Source organism: Malus sylvestris, chromosome 12 (assembly GCF_916048215.2).
Source record: "Malus sylvestris chromosome 12, drMalSylv7.2, whole genome shotgun sequence".
Classification (NCBI taxonomy): Eukaryota; Viridiplantae; Streptophyta; class Magnoliopsida; order Rosales; family Rosaceae; genus Malus; species Malus sylvestris.
Window position 1 is genome coordinate 24942770 of NC_062271.1, and position 17395 is coordinate 24960164.

Sequence of the window (17395 nt, forward strand, 5' to 3'; positions counted from 1 at the left end):
ATAGTTCATGCAATTTTGTACGTCGCCCTTGTTCTTGTAGATAGGCACCAAAGTGCTCGTTCGCCACTCATTTGGCATCTTCTTCGTTTTCAAAATCCTATTGAAAAGGTCAGTGAGCCATGTTATACCTGTCTCTCCCAAAAGTTTCCACACTTCGATTGGTATATTGTATGGGCCTATTGCTTTTTTATGCTTCATCTTCTTCAAAGCTACAACCACTTCTTCCTTCCGGATTCGACGATAAAAAGAGTAGTTTCTACACTCTTCTGAGTTACTCAACTCCCCTAAAGAATCACTCATTTCATGTCCTTCATTGAAAAGATTATGAAAATAACCTCTCCATCTGTCTTTAACCGCGTTCTCTGTAGCAAGAACCTTTCCATCCTCATCCTTGATGCACCTCACTTGGTTTAGGTCCCTTGTCTTCTTTTCCCTTGCTCTAGATAGTTTATAGATATCCAACTCTCCTTCTTTGGTATCTAGTCGTTTATACATATCGTCGTAAGCCGCTAACTTAGCTTCTCTGACAGCTTTTTTCGCCTCTTGCTTCGCTTTTCTATACTTTTCACCATTTTCATCGGTCCTCTCCTTGTATAAGGCTTTACAACATTCCTTCTTAGCCTTCACCTTTGTTTGTACCTCCTCATTCCACCACCAAGATTCCTTTTGGTGTGGGGCAAAGCCCTTGGACTCTCCTAATACCTCTTTTGCTACTTTTCGGATACAACTAGCCATGGAATCCCACATTTGGCTAGCTTCCCCCTCTCTATCCCACACACATTGGGTGATTACCTTCTCTTTGAAAATGACTTGTTTTTCTTCTTTTAGATTCCACCATCTAGTCCTTGGGCACTTCCAAGTCTTGTTCTTTTGTCTTACTCTTTTGATATGTACATCCATCACCAACAAGCGATGTTGATTAGCCACGCTCTCTCCTGGTATAACTTTGCAATCCTTACAAGTTATACGATCCCCTTTCCTCATTAGAAGAAAATCTATTTGTGTTTTTGACGACCCACTCTTGTAGGTGATCACATGTTCTTCTCTCTTCTTAAAGAAGGTGTTGGCTAAGAAGAGATCATATGCCATTGCAAAATCCAAGATAGCTTCCCCATCCTCGTTTCTCTCCCCAAAACCATGGCCACCATGAAAACCTCCATAGTTGCCTGTCTCCCTGCCCACGTGTCCATTTAAATCTCCTCCTATAAATAACTTCTCCGTCTGAGCAATTCCTTGCACCAAGTCTCCAAGATCTTCCCAAAATTTCTCTTTCGAACTCGTATCCAACCCTACTTGAGGTGCGTACGCACTAATCACATTGATAAGTTCTTGTCCTATTACAATCTTGATTGCCATGATTCTATCTCCTACCCTCTTGACATCTACAACATCTTGTACCAAGGTCTTGTCCACGATGATGCCAACACCGTTTCTCGTTCTATTTGTGCCCGAATACCAAAGTTTAAACCCTGAGTTTTCTAGATCCTTTGCCTTACTACCAACCCACTTAGTTTCTTGTAGGCACATAATATTTATCCTTCTCCTCACCATAACTTCCACTACTTCCATAGATTTTCCCGTTAAGGTTCCTATATTCCACGTTCCTAAACGCATTTTGCTCTCTTGAACTCTACCCTTCTGTCCTAGCTTCTTCACCCTCCCCCGTCTAATAGGATCAAAGTACTTCTTTTGTGTGTCCCGGGTAAAGTTGATAGGAGCATATGCTCCTAAACAACTTTGAGTGGAGTCGTTCGAAAAGAAGTTTCTATGGCCCCCTTGCTCATTTAACACTGCATCCGGGTGCCGATGGAGATGCAGCGACCCTTGCTCACTTATCACTGTGCTCAGGCCACACAGCGCGCCACTTACGGGTGACGCCCTAGCTTTAGCGCGATTTTGTTCTGGATTCATTTTCATAAGGATTCGACGTGATCATGGAGTGCCGGCTGTCGACTACCTGACGCCCTCCCCCTCCTCCTTTATCCGGGCTTGGGACCGGCCATGTAAGACATAGGCGGAGTTTAAATACCATTCACCTTCCCCTGTTACAAAATTTGGAAAAGAAAAAGAAAATAGAAAAAGCAGACGAGAAAGAGAGAGAAAAGACACTTCAACCATGGCTTTCAACTTTCATTTTTGATGTCTCATCATCCATTGCTTCAACCTTTCATTTCTGAGAAAGTTGTCAGTGAATATTGGAAGTTAATTTAATTAATTAGCACTATTATTAAATTTTAAAGTGTGAACATAAAAACAATTACTAATCATTTTGGAATCTGCAATGAAACTCGGGGCTTGCTACAAATTTGGAAATGGTAGGAATAACTTGGAATGTAGTTTTGCAGTAGTTTTAGAAATAGTTTGAGTTATTTTAGTTTAATTTTAAAAATAAGATGGGTTATTTTGTTGTATTTCTAAAAATAGTGTTTATTTTGTTTCCTTTCATAAATAGTGTGTGCTATTTTGTGTATTTCTAAGAATAATGTTTAGTTTGTTCCCTTCCAAAAAATAGTGTGAGTTATTTTAGTTCAGTTTCAGAAGTAGTGTACGTTATTTTGGTTCAGTTTTAAAAATAGTGTGGGTTATTTTGTTCTAGTTCCAGAAATAGTATGTGTTATTTTGTTTTAGTTTCATAAATAGTGTGTGTTATTTTGATGTAGTTTCAGAAATAGTATGAGTTATTTTGGTTCAGTTCCATAAATAGTGTTGATTATTTTGCTGTACTTTAAAACATAGTGTGAGTTATTTTGCAGTAGCTCCAGAAATAGTGTGGGTTTTGCAGTAGTTTCAGAAATAAGGTGAGTCATATTGGTTCAATTTCAGAAATGGTGTGGTTATTTTACTATAGTTTCAGAAATAATGTTCGGTTTGTTCCAATCCAGAAATAATGTGAGTTATTTTGGTTCAGTCCCAGAAATAGTGTGGGTTATTTTGCTATAGTTTTAGAAATAATATGAGTTATTTTGCAGTAGTTCCAAAAATAGTGTGAGTTATTTTGGTTTAGTTTTGAGAAGTTCCATAAATAATACAAGTTTATGTCCACCAAATCACAAACAACAATATGTAATCACACTTCTGGACTCATGTTCAACAAATACTTTATAAATATTCAATTTTATTTATTTTTATTTTTTAATTTTGTATTGGAGCAAAGACATGAGAACCCCATTGAAATGGTGACTTCTCTCCGTGAGAGCCGACTTGGGATGTTCCGGTCTAAATCTATTATTGAGTAGGTTTGTGTTGGGCTCTTGCTTTTAGTCCCGTTTTTAAACCAAAAAAATGGTGATGACTTCTTTCTTGCTCTCTCTCTCTCTCTCTCCCAAAATCTAAGTAAAATGCTTAAGTAAATGCTACACTTTATTCAGTTTGACAAGTTTCTAAATTCTACTACTAATTATACATTTTAAAATGAGAATTGCTAAACAAACTCGTCATCCAAATAAGTCTCATGGAAATCGTTATACACGCCCTCTATCTTGATAATATAAACAAAACAAGCCCACCACAAAACAAATAAATAAAGGTATGATAAAATAAGTGCAACAATTATGCTTCCTTCACCTTCTCAACCATCTTTTCCCTATGTTTCCACATCTCTGGCTGCAAACCATATCACCCCCACATCGCATCACCATTAAAATCACCATGAACAACCAAAATTAAACCTTGGATCCCAAAACTTGAAATTAAATTGGCAGGAATCACACCCAGATGTAATTTTGAAAAGTTAGAACCCACCATGAAATCACACTTAGAATAATCCCAGTTTAATTGATATTCAAAAAATTCTGGGTGGGAAAGATAGAGGGTGTGATTTCATTGATATTCAAAATAATCCCTGTTTAATTCATGGGTGTGATTCTCTGCCGCACCACACCACCGCCTCATCGCATCACCATTAAAATCACTGCCGCACCAAAACTTGGATCCCACCATGTTCTCATGCTTCGTCTTTGTCGTCTTCTCTTCGTCTTGGATCCCACCATGTTCTCACAGAGCGAATCCAAAAACTTGGGCTGTTCAAAGAAAGAGAGATATTGGCACTCTCAGTTTGTTAAAACGGACTAGTGGAATGAACTGTAAAATTTTAAATAAATGACCTGGATCTATGGGTCCGCAGACTTCGGACTTGAAGATTTGGAGAGAATTTCAATTCCAAAAAATAATCTACTCCTGCCAATTCCATGCGATGTAGGTTCGACAACTCCAAACCCTATATTTAATTGCTCCAAAACAAGCCACGTCTAAATAATATAGCATTCAATTAATACTCCTCCTTGTAGGGTGCTTATAAGCCCCTTCATGGTAATTGAAGACAATGATGAAACCCTAGCTTTCCACGTCCAACTTAACAATACTAGTGAATCATTCTAATAGAATACAATGGGAAAAACCTTAACACTCGAGTGTTTGAAGCTCTGGGTAAGGAAGTTGTAAAGAAAAGAGTTTGCCACTTGTTGCGCTTGTTAGTGGAGGAAAGGGCAATTGGAGGGCAAGAGCAATAAAATTGCTCTTACTATTCACTCTAAACAATAATTGTTTGTATGCAAGTCCATGTTTGGAAGAAGAAAGGGCAAAGACAATTACTATCCCCATATATATATATATATATATATATATATATATATATATATATATTATAAATTATATATATATATAAACATCGAAATTTTGGTAAAATAAATGTTGATCAATAATTAGAATTTCAACGTTCACGTGTCACATAAATTTTACACATAGCATGTGACTCAACAAAAAAATCGAGAATCATCAGAAAAGTCATCAAACATGACACGTGTCAATGCTTGGCAGAAATAATTTATTTCATCTGATTATTTAAACCCAAAAATCAAGTTTTGGAATTCCTATAAATAGGAAGCCAAGGCATTCATTGGGGGAACCAATTCATAACCAATTCACCTCACACCACAACCTTGAAACTTTGAAACTCCAAAGCTCCCAAGCAAATCCCGAAGGATCAAGAAAGCTCTCTTCGTTCTTCGTCAAATCCTCATTCAAAATCAAGCCCCAACAGCCCTTGAAGAAATTGTTCATCATTCATCATTCGTTCATCCCTAGATTAAGCCTCGACGGCCATTTGGATCAACGACGTCAACAAATCCGCACAACTGTTTATCCCAAGATCAAGTCTCGACGGCCCTTTGGATCAACAACATCAAATCTACCAATTACAAAGATAGAATCAGATGCTAAATTTGTAGAAGAGATTGTAACCCCTAAATCATCAATACAAAATATTATTTTATAAACGTGTTCTTGTCTCGTTTGTTTCAGGAATTTTCGTGTTTACAATATATATATATATATATATATTATGTTTTGTGCCTTGTAATTATGTACTTAGTAAGTTTGATCTTTGAAAATAAATTCAGTATTTAGCTCCAATCATTTAACTTTAATTACATATCAAAATATAGCATTACGAACAAACATAATCGTGCTGTTATCTGTGGGCTGGGCTGGGCTGGCTGTCACATGGGTGAGGCCCCCCACCCCCTCTGTCAGTTGAAAGGGCAGAAGCCCGTGTAATTATTGCAAGGTGCAATCAGCCCTTGAAGCAATTGCCTCTCCAATTTTGGACCGTGGAGGAGTTTTTTTTGGGTTGGAGGCAATTTGACCCAATTGCAAAGGCAATAAAGTCGGTGGAGATGCTCTTAATGTTTGCTGTTGAGGGTCCATCCCATTTGATGTTTTCCAATATTGCAAAAATCTGAGTACCCTTGTCACTAAACTCAAAGCATTCTGTCATTAGCCTAGAGCTAGTTTTCAATTGTTCTCTATGTTCTCACTTGGAGTATTGGCCCAAGCCAAAAAACAGTGAAGAAACATTGATGCCACCTACAACCCAAATCCAAATTTAACTTGCCTAGTAAAAGGAAGTTGTCAAGGGGCTGCGTTGTCTCCGAATTGGTTGGTGTCATTGCAGAACTTAACGAAGCTTTGCCTCCTTTGGGAAGATTGCCGCCTCTCGAATGGTTATAGAAATACTGCAAGCATTGTCATCCCCGAAATCTTCATCGTCATCATCATCTCGACACTTGTTTTATTCTCCAAATTGAGGGGCTATGAAACACGGATACGGATACAAGTATGGATGCGGTGACGATACGACATGGCAATACAAACAATCTCTAAAAAATAGGATACAGTACACCATATACACATCAATTAAAAATATATAATTTAAAACAAGTTTGGACAAACAAGAATTCGATTTCATCATCCAAATTCAAATTCAAGTTCTTTGTATTGATCAGATTTCAGTTTAAGCTATGTCTCATATTAAGTTTTTCTTTTTAATTTCTTATCTGAAAGTGTAAAAGTATCTCTCATATGAAATACGCGTATCCATCAAGACAAAGCCATATTTGTTGACCATGACATTATCAGACGAGTATCGTATCCGACAAAATCTCGCATAGGGGATACACGACCAAAGTGAAGTATACGTGCATCATAGCTGAAGGGATTCTCAAGTTTCAATCTGACGCTAATCCAATGCCCTGGGATACGAGCACTACTTGACTTCATGAGCAGCGAGCACCACCACTAATTAGCTGAGCTTGTTGAAGTGAACAACTGAGATCATCCAGCTTCTCTCGATCTGCATTCTTTTACTATTTATGCGACGCTAAGTTTCACTGTAAATAAGGCTGAAATATTAAGAATCAAGTCAATTAGGAGGCTAATTAATTGATCATGTGCCAATTCTTTGTTTTCTTATTAGAAGTGGGTCGACATGCCATGTTAAAGTTTTAGAGAGATGAGCCAAAAGGTCTAGCATATTATTCTCAATTTGACCATATGTAGTTTAAGAGGTGTAAAGTTTTTCTTAAAGGGCCTCGATGTTATTAGAAATTCAGGAGTGCAACTATACACATATATATTTTATTTTATTTTCTCAATTTCTCGATGCGAGACTTGTATTCAACTTGCCATGAATATTAGCTAGAATGAGACCACATACTACGTATGCAGGTAATTATTACAAAAGAGTGGCTTGAGAGAGAGATGATAATTAAAAGGATAGTGTTATTCACATTCATTTTTACTGCTCACACATTTTTGTTAATTTTGAGAACCTTTCGGCATACTCTGGTCAAATTTTGAATAAACATTCGGAAGGATTGGCCGAATAATAATCAATTTTCGGCTTTTGTCACCGAAGACCTTATTTTATTTCATTAATTTACTAAAACGACACCGCCGTATATGTATATGTTCCCAAATGTAAAACGGAAGAGTGACTGGAAGTCCTAAACCCAAACAAAAGCCCGCCATCGTTCACAATTTTCTTCCATCAAAAACTATAAAAAAAACCCTAATTTGAAAACTTCCGTCCCCAAATTCCAATTTGCCCGCCAAGAAACGTCGAAGAATTTGAGGCAGCAACACAAGAAACCCTTAATAAGATTCAATTTTTCTTCTTCTGTATAATACAATTTAAACAATCGCCGGTCCAAAATACAGGGAATGGAAGAACAAGGTGGATCTGAAGATAAGCAGCCTGTGGATCTTTCCATTCACCCCTCTGGCATTGTTCCCACTATTCAGTATCTCTCTCTCTCTCTCTCTCACTCATTTGTTATGTGGTTGTTCTAATTCTGGATTCTGGGTATTTTTGGGGAGGGGGGACTGAACCCAGGACCGCGGGTGCAGGGTAAATGCTCTAAACCGTTTGAATGTTATTGGTTTTCTTGGTTTTATGCTAGGAATATCCGTTTGTGGGTTTATGGGGGTTACAGGGTTCTGGTTTCCTAAAGGGAAAAGAGGATTTAAAGTTCTAGTGTATACTTATTCATTTATATCTCCAAGATGTTGTTTTTGGGTTCTTGAAGGGATTGAAATTCTTTTGATTTTTCTGGTTGAAGTCGAATTTAGGGTAGAAATGAATTAGATGGCCGTCAATGAAAGATTTCATTTGATAGTGATCTCTGTTATTGTAAATGAAGCCATGGCTAAAACTTGTCATCAAAACTTGCTTGCACGAAAAGAGTAACTTTCTTTATTGCGGGCCAGTTCGGTAATGAAATCCACCAAGTTTGGTATTCATTAGTTCATGATATGCATTTTTTAATCTTAATTTATTTTCTTATTCTTTTATAGTGATTGCATTATTTACAAGCTGGAGTATTTTGTGCTTAATAAGAAGTCTAGTAATCCTTCTGTTCTGGTTGTGTTTGTAGTAATATTGTATCTACAGCTTTTTTGGGTTGCAAGCTGGATCTCAAGCAAATTGTGTTGCAAGCTCGGAATGCAGAGTACAATCCCAAGGTATGCAAGAGTATGTATAATTAATTTCAGTAGTGTATTGACTGTTAACTGGTTCTAGCTCACTCTTCCGAAATATGTTATACTGGGTTCTTTAGGAAGTAGTAGTTGGATGTGATGCTATTGTCGGTTGACTGATACCTTAATTAAGGGCTGGCTACTTTAGCTGAGTTGAGAATTCAGTGATTCCAAGTATCTTATAAAATTGGTGGAATCTTGGTTGGGTTTCTCTCTCTCTCTCTCTCTCTCTCTCTCTCTCTCTCTCTCTTCCCCGTCTGAAACAAACACATGGATCTATCTCAATGTGACTTCTAACTGAATCCTAACTTCTTAGTTATTGAATGGTCCTGCAGCGTTTTGCCGCGGTCATTATGAGAATAACGGAACCAAAAACTACAGCTTTGATATTTGCCTCTGGAAATATGGTGAGCTATTAAAAATTTCTTCCATTTTACTTGTTGACAACTGGATGATTTCATTTCATCTGTTCCTGTTTTTTTTGGTTACATTTTTGGAACTGGCATGCTTTTGAATCTCCTTGCATCCTGTTCGGTTCCACCTTTGGTCGTAAATGTCTTTGTTCTTAAATCCATACTACCTTGTGAGATCTGATGGAACGATTTATCTTACTTGATATGTTTTTGCTTATCATACTCCAGTTGATTGTGCTAGTATCTGTTGACATGGCTATGGATCTAGTTCATACATGATTGTGAATTTGCAGATGTGTTTGTAATTGTATGATTTGTATCCCTTCGTACATGAGCATGGCAATTGTCATGCTAAGTCTTAGTAATTCATTTTGGCCTTCTCTCACTATAGTTTATTGTCTTAGTCGTGAAGTAATGATAAATGTTTAACTTATAGAATATCCCCAAAAGGGACCATTGTTTGGTTGCTTATTTTGATTATGAAATCTAAATCGCTGTGTATGTTTAATACCAGTTCTGGTCGTCTGAATTGCATTTGTTTGTTCAAGATGTACAGTACCTTGAATCTTAAATTGACAAATGTTGATGCTCAGGTTAACATGATATTTTGGAGATGGAGTGATCCTTTTATGATTTTCATTTCAAATGGCGTGTGTACGTGTTAGACTTGGAATTGAATTACTTGTTACTTTCTGAAATTATGTATACGTTATCTTCTTTTATTGGAAGCCATGGACAGTTGTGCGTTGTTGCCATAAACTCCTGTTTTTGCATCCAGCACTTCTGCAACCAAAACTGGGTTTTAAAAATTTACTCACATCAAAACCTTGGTTGATTACTGCATTACATTTTCATGGCCATTTGAACATGATAAAGCCCCCTCCCTTTTCCCTCCTCCCTTATTTGTAATGTATTTGAGTTATGCACCCATCATACCATTTTTGCCTCTGGTTAAGAGATTTAATCTCTCTGGTACTTCAGGTATGCACAGGTGCGAAAAGTGAAGAGCAGTCAAAACTAGCAGCAAGGAAGGTAAATGTTGCATGCTTACAGATGTTACTATGATAATGAAACATAGCGCTATATATTTGGGAGATTTCATGTCTTTATGCGTTTTTAGGCATTTTAAGGCAGGAGTAGAGTGACAATGGACTTTTACCCATGTTTTGGAGTGGTTTAAAAATTTTGGTATCGACCTTAAGTACCCTGAGTCAGTGACTGAAATCATTTGGCCTTTGTTAATGGTCACAATCACGAGTGGGTGTGGTTTTGTAGTCAATGATTACACAGTTATTAGTCAATGATTACACAGTTATTAGTCAATGATTATCCTTTACATAATTATTGTTTTATGTAATTAGATTAGTGAATCTTAATTAGGTTGCAAGGACATACTGTGGAACTTCTTTCATCTGACTTGAATATTTTTGGTTCCCAGTATGCTCGAATCATCCAAAAGCTTGGGTTTGCTGTTAAGTTTCAGGTATATATATCTGTCTCTCACTCTCTCTGCCTCTCGTTTAAAGCCATTTGGAATAAGTCCTTTATATTACACTTTTGATTATTTCCTTAATACATGTTTTTGTGAATTTCAGAGATTCGAGATTAGAAATATTGTTGCGTCCTGTGACGTTAAATTCCCAATAAGACTTGAGGGCCTTGCATACTCCCATGGTGCCTTTTCAAGTGTAAGTTGGAACTATCTGTCCCATAATTGTTTGTAATTGACATGATTTTTAAGCTTTTTCTGTTTTTGTTTATGTTTTCATAATTTTTCTCCATTGAGATTTGATTTAAGTTTCATTCATGATCTGGTGTCCATGTTGTTCTACTCTTGGGATGATCATTTTAGTGTGTGGTTGGCGATTTAGGTGTTTATATTTTATGATCAAGGACATGAGATTATTACCTTTGCATTTTGAAATTTTGATTTTAGTTGCTCATAATTAATGAGTTCAACGTCTTTTGTGTGGGCATTAGCATTCTAGGTGCATTTTGATATATATTGAATCGGTGACCCAATTCATCTATAATGTTGTTAAGCAAACATTCCTTGCCAGAATGTATAAAATGTCATTTATACTCTTTTCATTCTTGATAAGTGTGAATATAAGTATAAAAATGAAGGATAATAGTAACAATTAACAACAAAGGGATAAAAACTAGACGAGAATCTGTGTGCTGTAAATTGTTGATAGGTAAAAGTGCAACTGTGCAACAAGGACATTCAAGGATGAGAAGAGAAATTTACAAGACGGCTTAAAAACTAATGGAATCTTACCAGTAAGCGTCTAGGAATCACTTTTAGAGATCTTAGGCATCACACATCCTAGAGACGAGCAAATGCTTGCTGGACATTTCTGCTAGTTACTTAATGTCCCAAAATTAAGGTTTACAAGCCTATTTATAAATTTCTACTAGCGACTACGAAATGTAATTCATGACTCCCAAACCAATATATACCCAATACATATCAGACCAGAAAAAAAAAACACATGAATCCTAGAAACAACGCTTATTTTGAGCCAACATTATGATAGGACAGTGTATGTGCCCTATACATGAATCATAGGGGCCAAACAGATTTTTGCAGTAAGAAATTTGGACTAAATGCACATAGGTCTAACAAGCTGAAAAATTGAGTGTGTTTCGGGATTACAGTATTGCTTTGGGTGTGGGAGCATTTTTGAAATTCTGTAGTTGGGATTCTTTAGTTTGGTGAAGAAAAAGAAGGTTCACAATAAGTCCTTTTCCTTTGTTTCTAATTGACTTTTGAAAAATTTGTACTGGCTGGTATGCTCCATAGTCCACTTAGTGGGATAAGGCTTTGTTGTTGTTGTTGTTGGTATGCTCCGTAGTCGCTATTTCAAGAACTGACATTATCTTGTGTTATGTTGTTGCAGTATGAGCCAGAAATTTTCCCAGGGCTGATATATCGCATGAAGATGGAGCAGAAGGAGCCACAGGAGTTGGAGCTGCCAAAGAAGAAGAAGAATGTTGTTCTTCTTATATTTGTGTCGGGGAAAATTGTTATTACTGGTGCAAAGGTGATTTGCTGTTTTTATTGTGCACCTCTTGTTTCAGTTCTCCTGCATTTGCAGATAGACATTTGTTGTTAATGTTATGTTTAATTTGATGTCTTAGGTGAGAGAGGACACATATAAGGCGTTCGAGAACATGTACCCTGTCCTTACAGAGTTCAGGAAGGTCCAGCAACAGTAATGGTGCGCCTTCTTTACGACCAAAAATATATAAAATAAGTAAAAATTGTGTTGCTTGATGAAATCTTAACTTTTGGATGTTTCTATAGCACCGTATTGCTAATTGCTTCCTCATATTTACTTTCTTCTCTCTTTTCGTTCATACTTGCATATGTAAGCTGTTTCCAGTAGACACGTCTCGCAACGTAGCTCCGGTGCTGTTGGTTGGCAATGTCTGCTTCAACATTTTTGCTCATCTCTGGTCAGTTGCTGAAAGGGTTAATGGTTCGATTTGGACCTGTTTCACCTGAAAGCAAACCAAACCAATATTCGGCAATTTTGCGGATTTGGCGGTTTAGGCGTACGCGTTTAATTCTTAAATTTTTTTGGCAACTTAGCACAATTATGGTCATTACAAAGATATATGATCTTTTTTTCACATTGTTCAAATTAATTGTAATTTGAAATGAAACATAATAGTTTTATACTCGCGTGTTTTTGCAATTTTCCTCTTACCAGCTTCCAAGCATATAAAGTTTACATTGTATCAACCATTCTAATCTCTGATTCCCTAATAATAATACCATCATCATCTTTCGGATTCTCCGATAAATAATCTTCGATCCATGTTGAGAAGCATGACACCATGTTTCCCTACCGCAGAAGCCCTGTTCCTAGAAAAAATAATCTGACACTCAAGTTAGTAAGGTGTTCAAGAAGATTGCCGTAGAATTTGGATTGACGTGGTTGATTGAAAAAGTAAAAGCAACAGACATGGGAATTACCCATTTCAATGCGTACACGTTAATTACAAATATGATATTTTCAGTGAGTGAAGGGTCCGACGGCAACAAGTTCTGGTAGGTTTGATCGAAAGAAGTTGAAGGATGATATCTGAATTAGAAAATGACTGATAAATAATTAATAAAAGGGTGTATGCATGCTTGATATTTCATTTTAGGTATTTAATTACGAATTTTAACATAACATTTTTTTTTTCTTTACATGTGTTAGTAAATGCATGAGAAATCAGGGAATTAGAATAATGATGTCAATACTGATGTTTAAGTAAACGTAGATAATTTTATGATCATCTCATGTAAGTAAATGTGTCATCGGTGTGCTTGAAATTGAAAAATCAACTAAGTAATGTGTGATTCCTTGACGTGAACAATAAAGTTCATGGGAATTATGCGCAAATATTCAATAATTCAATGTGTTCTAAAGAGCATACTGTTCATCGCATTGACTTGTTCAACCATGTGTTCCTGCTGCTGATATATTTTAAGAACTAGTTAAAATATTAACCAAAAACTACAATACAAAACGTCACCCCTACAGAGACTTCCCATTTCATGTCTTTGATGATGGACCATTCAAAACTCTGATGGCATCCATCATCATATATACGTATCTATCACACACCATTTTTATGGACAACATTCACACACTTGATCGGATACATGAGGCAATAAGAAAATAAGATCAATTAATACTAACAAGCGCATAATTTGTTAGGCGAAAACTTGACCTAGCCGTAATATTTTACTCAGCATCAGTTTTGTCTTTCTGCATTGCATTTTATGCTTCAAATCAATACTTGAGGATAATTGAAGCCTTTTGGATAGGGAAGGGTTTGACCAAGAACATGTACTCTAAACTTGTTTTATCTATTGACTGATTAGATGGCTTGTTCTTTGATTGAATATCAGAGCTTAGTATCTTTTGATCAGCAAACATTATTTCCCGGCGTCATGATTTATCTCTTATCTACTTGAGGACAAGTGTGAAGATGAGTATAATAATCTAGCAAGATAATGAGATTAACTAACATGTGAATTGATGCTTAATTTCATGCAATGTTCAAAACTTCTAATACACTGTTCAGCACATTTGACCTGTTGAACCATGTATTGTCGCTTCTGGTATATTTTAAGAATTAATTTAAAATATCAAGCAAGTGCTGCAATACAAACATCACCAGAGAGACTTCCCATTTCATCACTTTGATAAAGACCATCACGTTTACTTTCGATCATGCATGCATTCTGAACTTCCCTGGCCGTCGATCGTATTAAAATATGATCCCACACATAGTTGTTATGGACAGCACTCAGACACTTGATCTAACACGAGGCAATAAGAAAATAAGATCAAATAATAACGACAAGCGCAGAATTTGTTAGGTGAAAACTTGTCCCAACTTAATGAAAACCTAATATTTTACTGAGCATCAGTTTTGTCTTCTGCATTTGTTCCTTCAAATCAATACTTGAGGATAACTTAAGCCTTTGGGATAGGGAAGGCCTTGACCAAGACCATGTACTCTAAACTTGTTTTACTTGTTGACTGATTAGATGGCCCTTTTCTTTGATTGGATACCAGAGATTAGTTTCTTTTGAGCAGCAAACATTATTTCCGGGCATCAAGAAGCAATTTTTATCTACTTGAGGACAAGTATGAAAATGAATATAATACTCCTCCCCCCATATTGCCACAATTATCCAATTTGCAGCATGTGGGAATGCTTTTATTGCATATGTGACAAAGATAATTATATTAACTAGCGTGTGAATTAGGAGATAGATTAACAATCTGCATGGATATAGATGTGCCTAATATATGATTTGGCATATCTTTTTTTTTTCTTTTCCGTCAACTGATAGGATTATGAAAGTCGGCTCTAAACCACCATGTCTTAATTAGATCACGATAGTTAACCATGATGCATGAAGAGCATATAATTTCCCAATTACGTTGCAATGCTTCATGTATTGCTGTGCTGTTTGGACTGCTAGACTTCAAACCTAATTAAGTCATGAACCACGATGAACATGTAATAGGGTTTTGTCATGGATTATTGTATTCATCACATGGTTCAAATACAAAACTTCAAAAAATCAATTGCGAAATATAGATCTTCAATAAATTAAAGCTCCATGCTTTAATTTAATGTATAATTAATTAAACACAATTTTGCAACGATATCTGAGGCCTTTTGCAAAGCATATACGTACCCTGTGAAGCATCCAGTACAATATATACGTCAACATCTTGGTGGATTTTCTTAATCCTAATTAGTCCATGAAGAAGATAACGAGAGGGGTTACAAAACTAATGAATGGTATATCACGTTATTGAGAGATTAATTCATATAATAATGATCCGAATACGAAGATCCCTTTTTTTGTGGCCTCCAAAGCAGGAAAAATCCATGACAGTCATCAACAAGTACGTACTACGTAGATCAATGACAAGGCAAAGAAAAACGAGTATGCATTACGTGTTCGAATACCGCCAACGTTTTGTTGGTAGAGAGTCTAGAGACCTTCATGCTTCGAACATCTTCCACGTAGAGCATAAGAAATATGATCTCTAAAGTTATGCTCTCATAATATCCAATCAATGTTTCTAATGCATGTATGTTATGGAAATAATTTCAGCATACTCATTTTATCTTCCGTTGTTTATTTTTGTCTTCCTAGATTTTTCATTGGTTTATTCGATTCAAATGTCATAAATAAATACGTGTGCACATTATAAGAAAATGATTTGCAGAAATCACCTCCCTAGCTATATTATCTGATATAATCTCACCAAGTGGAGCCTAAGAATGGTAATCCAAATCTACAGTGTCCCTTTCCATTGGGCTTGTACATGTTGAATTATAGTTTATAACTTCAATGTTTTGGGCAGATTACAAAATCAATTTTTATTCAGGGTCGTTTAAGGTGAAAGATAAGAATCTGGGAAGTTGGAGGAGATTCTAATTAAGACTGCAAACAATATAATGATACAAGCAATCTGCTTACATAATCACATTGAACTAATAATTAATCAATTAATTAACATGCGTATTACCCTATCAGCAGAATGTAGTTGTTCTGAATTTGTTTAAACAAATGGATTCAAGTTTTCAGCAGAATATCATTATGCAGAAACGGCGGGTCCTTATACTAATTATAAAGATTATAGTATTGCAATTTGCTTGATTGACACCATTTGGTAATTAACTCCGCCGTGTAAGTTTATCTTACATTGCTGGTCCCAAGCCCGGATAAAGGAGGAGGGGGAGGGCGTCAGATAGTCGACAGCCGGCACTCCATGATTACGTCGAATCCTTATGAAAATGAATCCAGAACGAAATTGCGCTAAAGCTAGGGCGTCACCCGTAAGTGGTGCGCTGTGTGGCCCGAGCACAGTGATAAGTGAGTAAGGGTCGCTGTATCTCCATCGGCACCCGGATGCAGTGTTAAATGAGCAAGGGGGCTATAGAAACTTCTTTTCGAACGACTCCACTCAAAGTTGTTTGGGAGCATATGCTCCTATCAACTTTACACGGGACACACAAAAGAAGTACTTTGATCCTATTAGACGGGGAAGGGTGAAGAAGCTAGGACAGAAGGGTAGAGTTCAAGAGAGCAAAATGCGTTTAGGAACGTGGAATATAGGAACCTTGACGGGAAAATCTATGGAAGTAGTAGAAGTTATGGTGAGGAGAAGGATAAATATTATGTGCCTACAAGAAACTAAGTGGGTTGGGCGTAAGGCAAATGATCTAGAAAACTCAGGGTTTAAACTATGGTATTCGGGCACAAATAGAACGAGAAAAGGTGTTGGCATCATCGTGGACAAGACCTTGACACAAGATGTTGTAGATGTTAAGAGGGTAGGAGATAGAATCATGGCAATCAAGATTGTAATAGGACAAGAACTTATCAATGTGATTAGTGCGTACGCACCTCAAGTAGGGTTGGATACGAGTTCGAAGGAGAAATTTTGGGAAGACCTTGGAGACTTGGTGCAAGGAATTGCTCAGACGGAGAAGTTATTTATAGGAGGAGATTTAAATGGACACGTGGGCAGGGAGACAGGCAACTATGGAGGTTTTCATGGTGGCCATGGTTTTGGGGAGAGAAACGAGGATGGGGAAGCTATCTTGGAGTTTGCAATGGCATATGATCTCTTCTTAGCCAACACCTTCTTTAAGAAGAGAGAAGAACATGTGATCACCTACAAGAGTGGGTCGTCAAAAACACAAATAGATTTTCTCCTAATGAGGAAAGGGGATCGTATAACTTGTAAGGATTGCAAAGTTATACCAGGAGAGAGCGTGGCTAATCAACATCGCTTGTTGGTGATGGATGTACATATCAAAAGAGTGAGAAAAAAGAACAAGACTTGGAAGTGCCCAAGGACTAGATGGTGGAATCTAAAAGAAGAAAAACAAGCCATTTTCAAAGAGAAAGTAATCACCCAGTGTGTGTGGGATAGAGAGGGGGAAGCTAACCAAATGTGGGATTCCATGGCTAGTTGTATCCGAAAAGTAGCAAAAGAGGTATTAGGAGAGTCCAAGGGCTTTGCCCCACACCAAAAGGAATCTTGGTGGTGGAATGAGGAGGTACAAACAAAGGTGAAGGCTAAGAATGAATGTTGTAAAGCCTTATACAAGGATATGACCGATGAAAA

At 36.8% G+C, this 17395-nt stretch overlaps 1 protein-coding gene and 1 long non-coding RNA gene across 3 annotated transcripts; one reads left to right on the plus strand and one right to left on the minus strand.

Annotated features, from left to right (window-relative positions):
- Positions 1-3330: 3330 nt before the first annotated feature.
- Positions 3331-4462, minus strand: LOC126593130 (uncharacterized). The gene is made up of 2 exons (XR_007612886.1): positions 4104-4462; positions 3331-4019 (listed from the first exon to the last, which is right to left on the minus strand). It is a non-coding gene; the product is annotated as an uncharacterized LOC126593130 (long non-coding RNA).
- Positions 4463-7263: 2801 nt separating this feature from the next.
- On the plus strand, positions 7264-12413 carry LOC126593121 (TATA-box-binding protein 1-like). 2 transcript variants are annotated; one of them, XM_050259007.1, is made up of 9 exons: positions 7264-7577; positions 8211-8298; positions 8649-8720; positions 9708-9758; positions 10165-10209; positions 10322-10414; positions 11630-11773; positions 11871-11950; positions 12106-12413. In XM_050259007.1, the coding sequence occupies exons 1-8, from the start codon at positions 7498-7500 to the stop codon at positions 11946-11948; spliced, it is 651 nt and encodes a 216-aa protein (XP_050114964.1). In that variant the 5' UTR covers positions 7264-7497; the 3' UTR covers positions 11949-11950; positions 12106-12413. The 2 variants fall into 2 exon arrangements, with proteins under 2 accessions (XP_050114964.1, XP_050114965.1); XM_050259008.1 differs by having other exon boundaries at positions 12116-12413.
- Positions 12414-17395: the final 4982 nt, after the last annotated feature.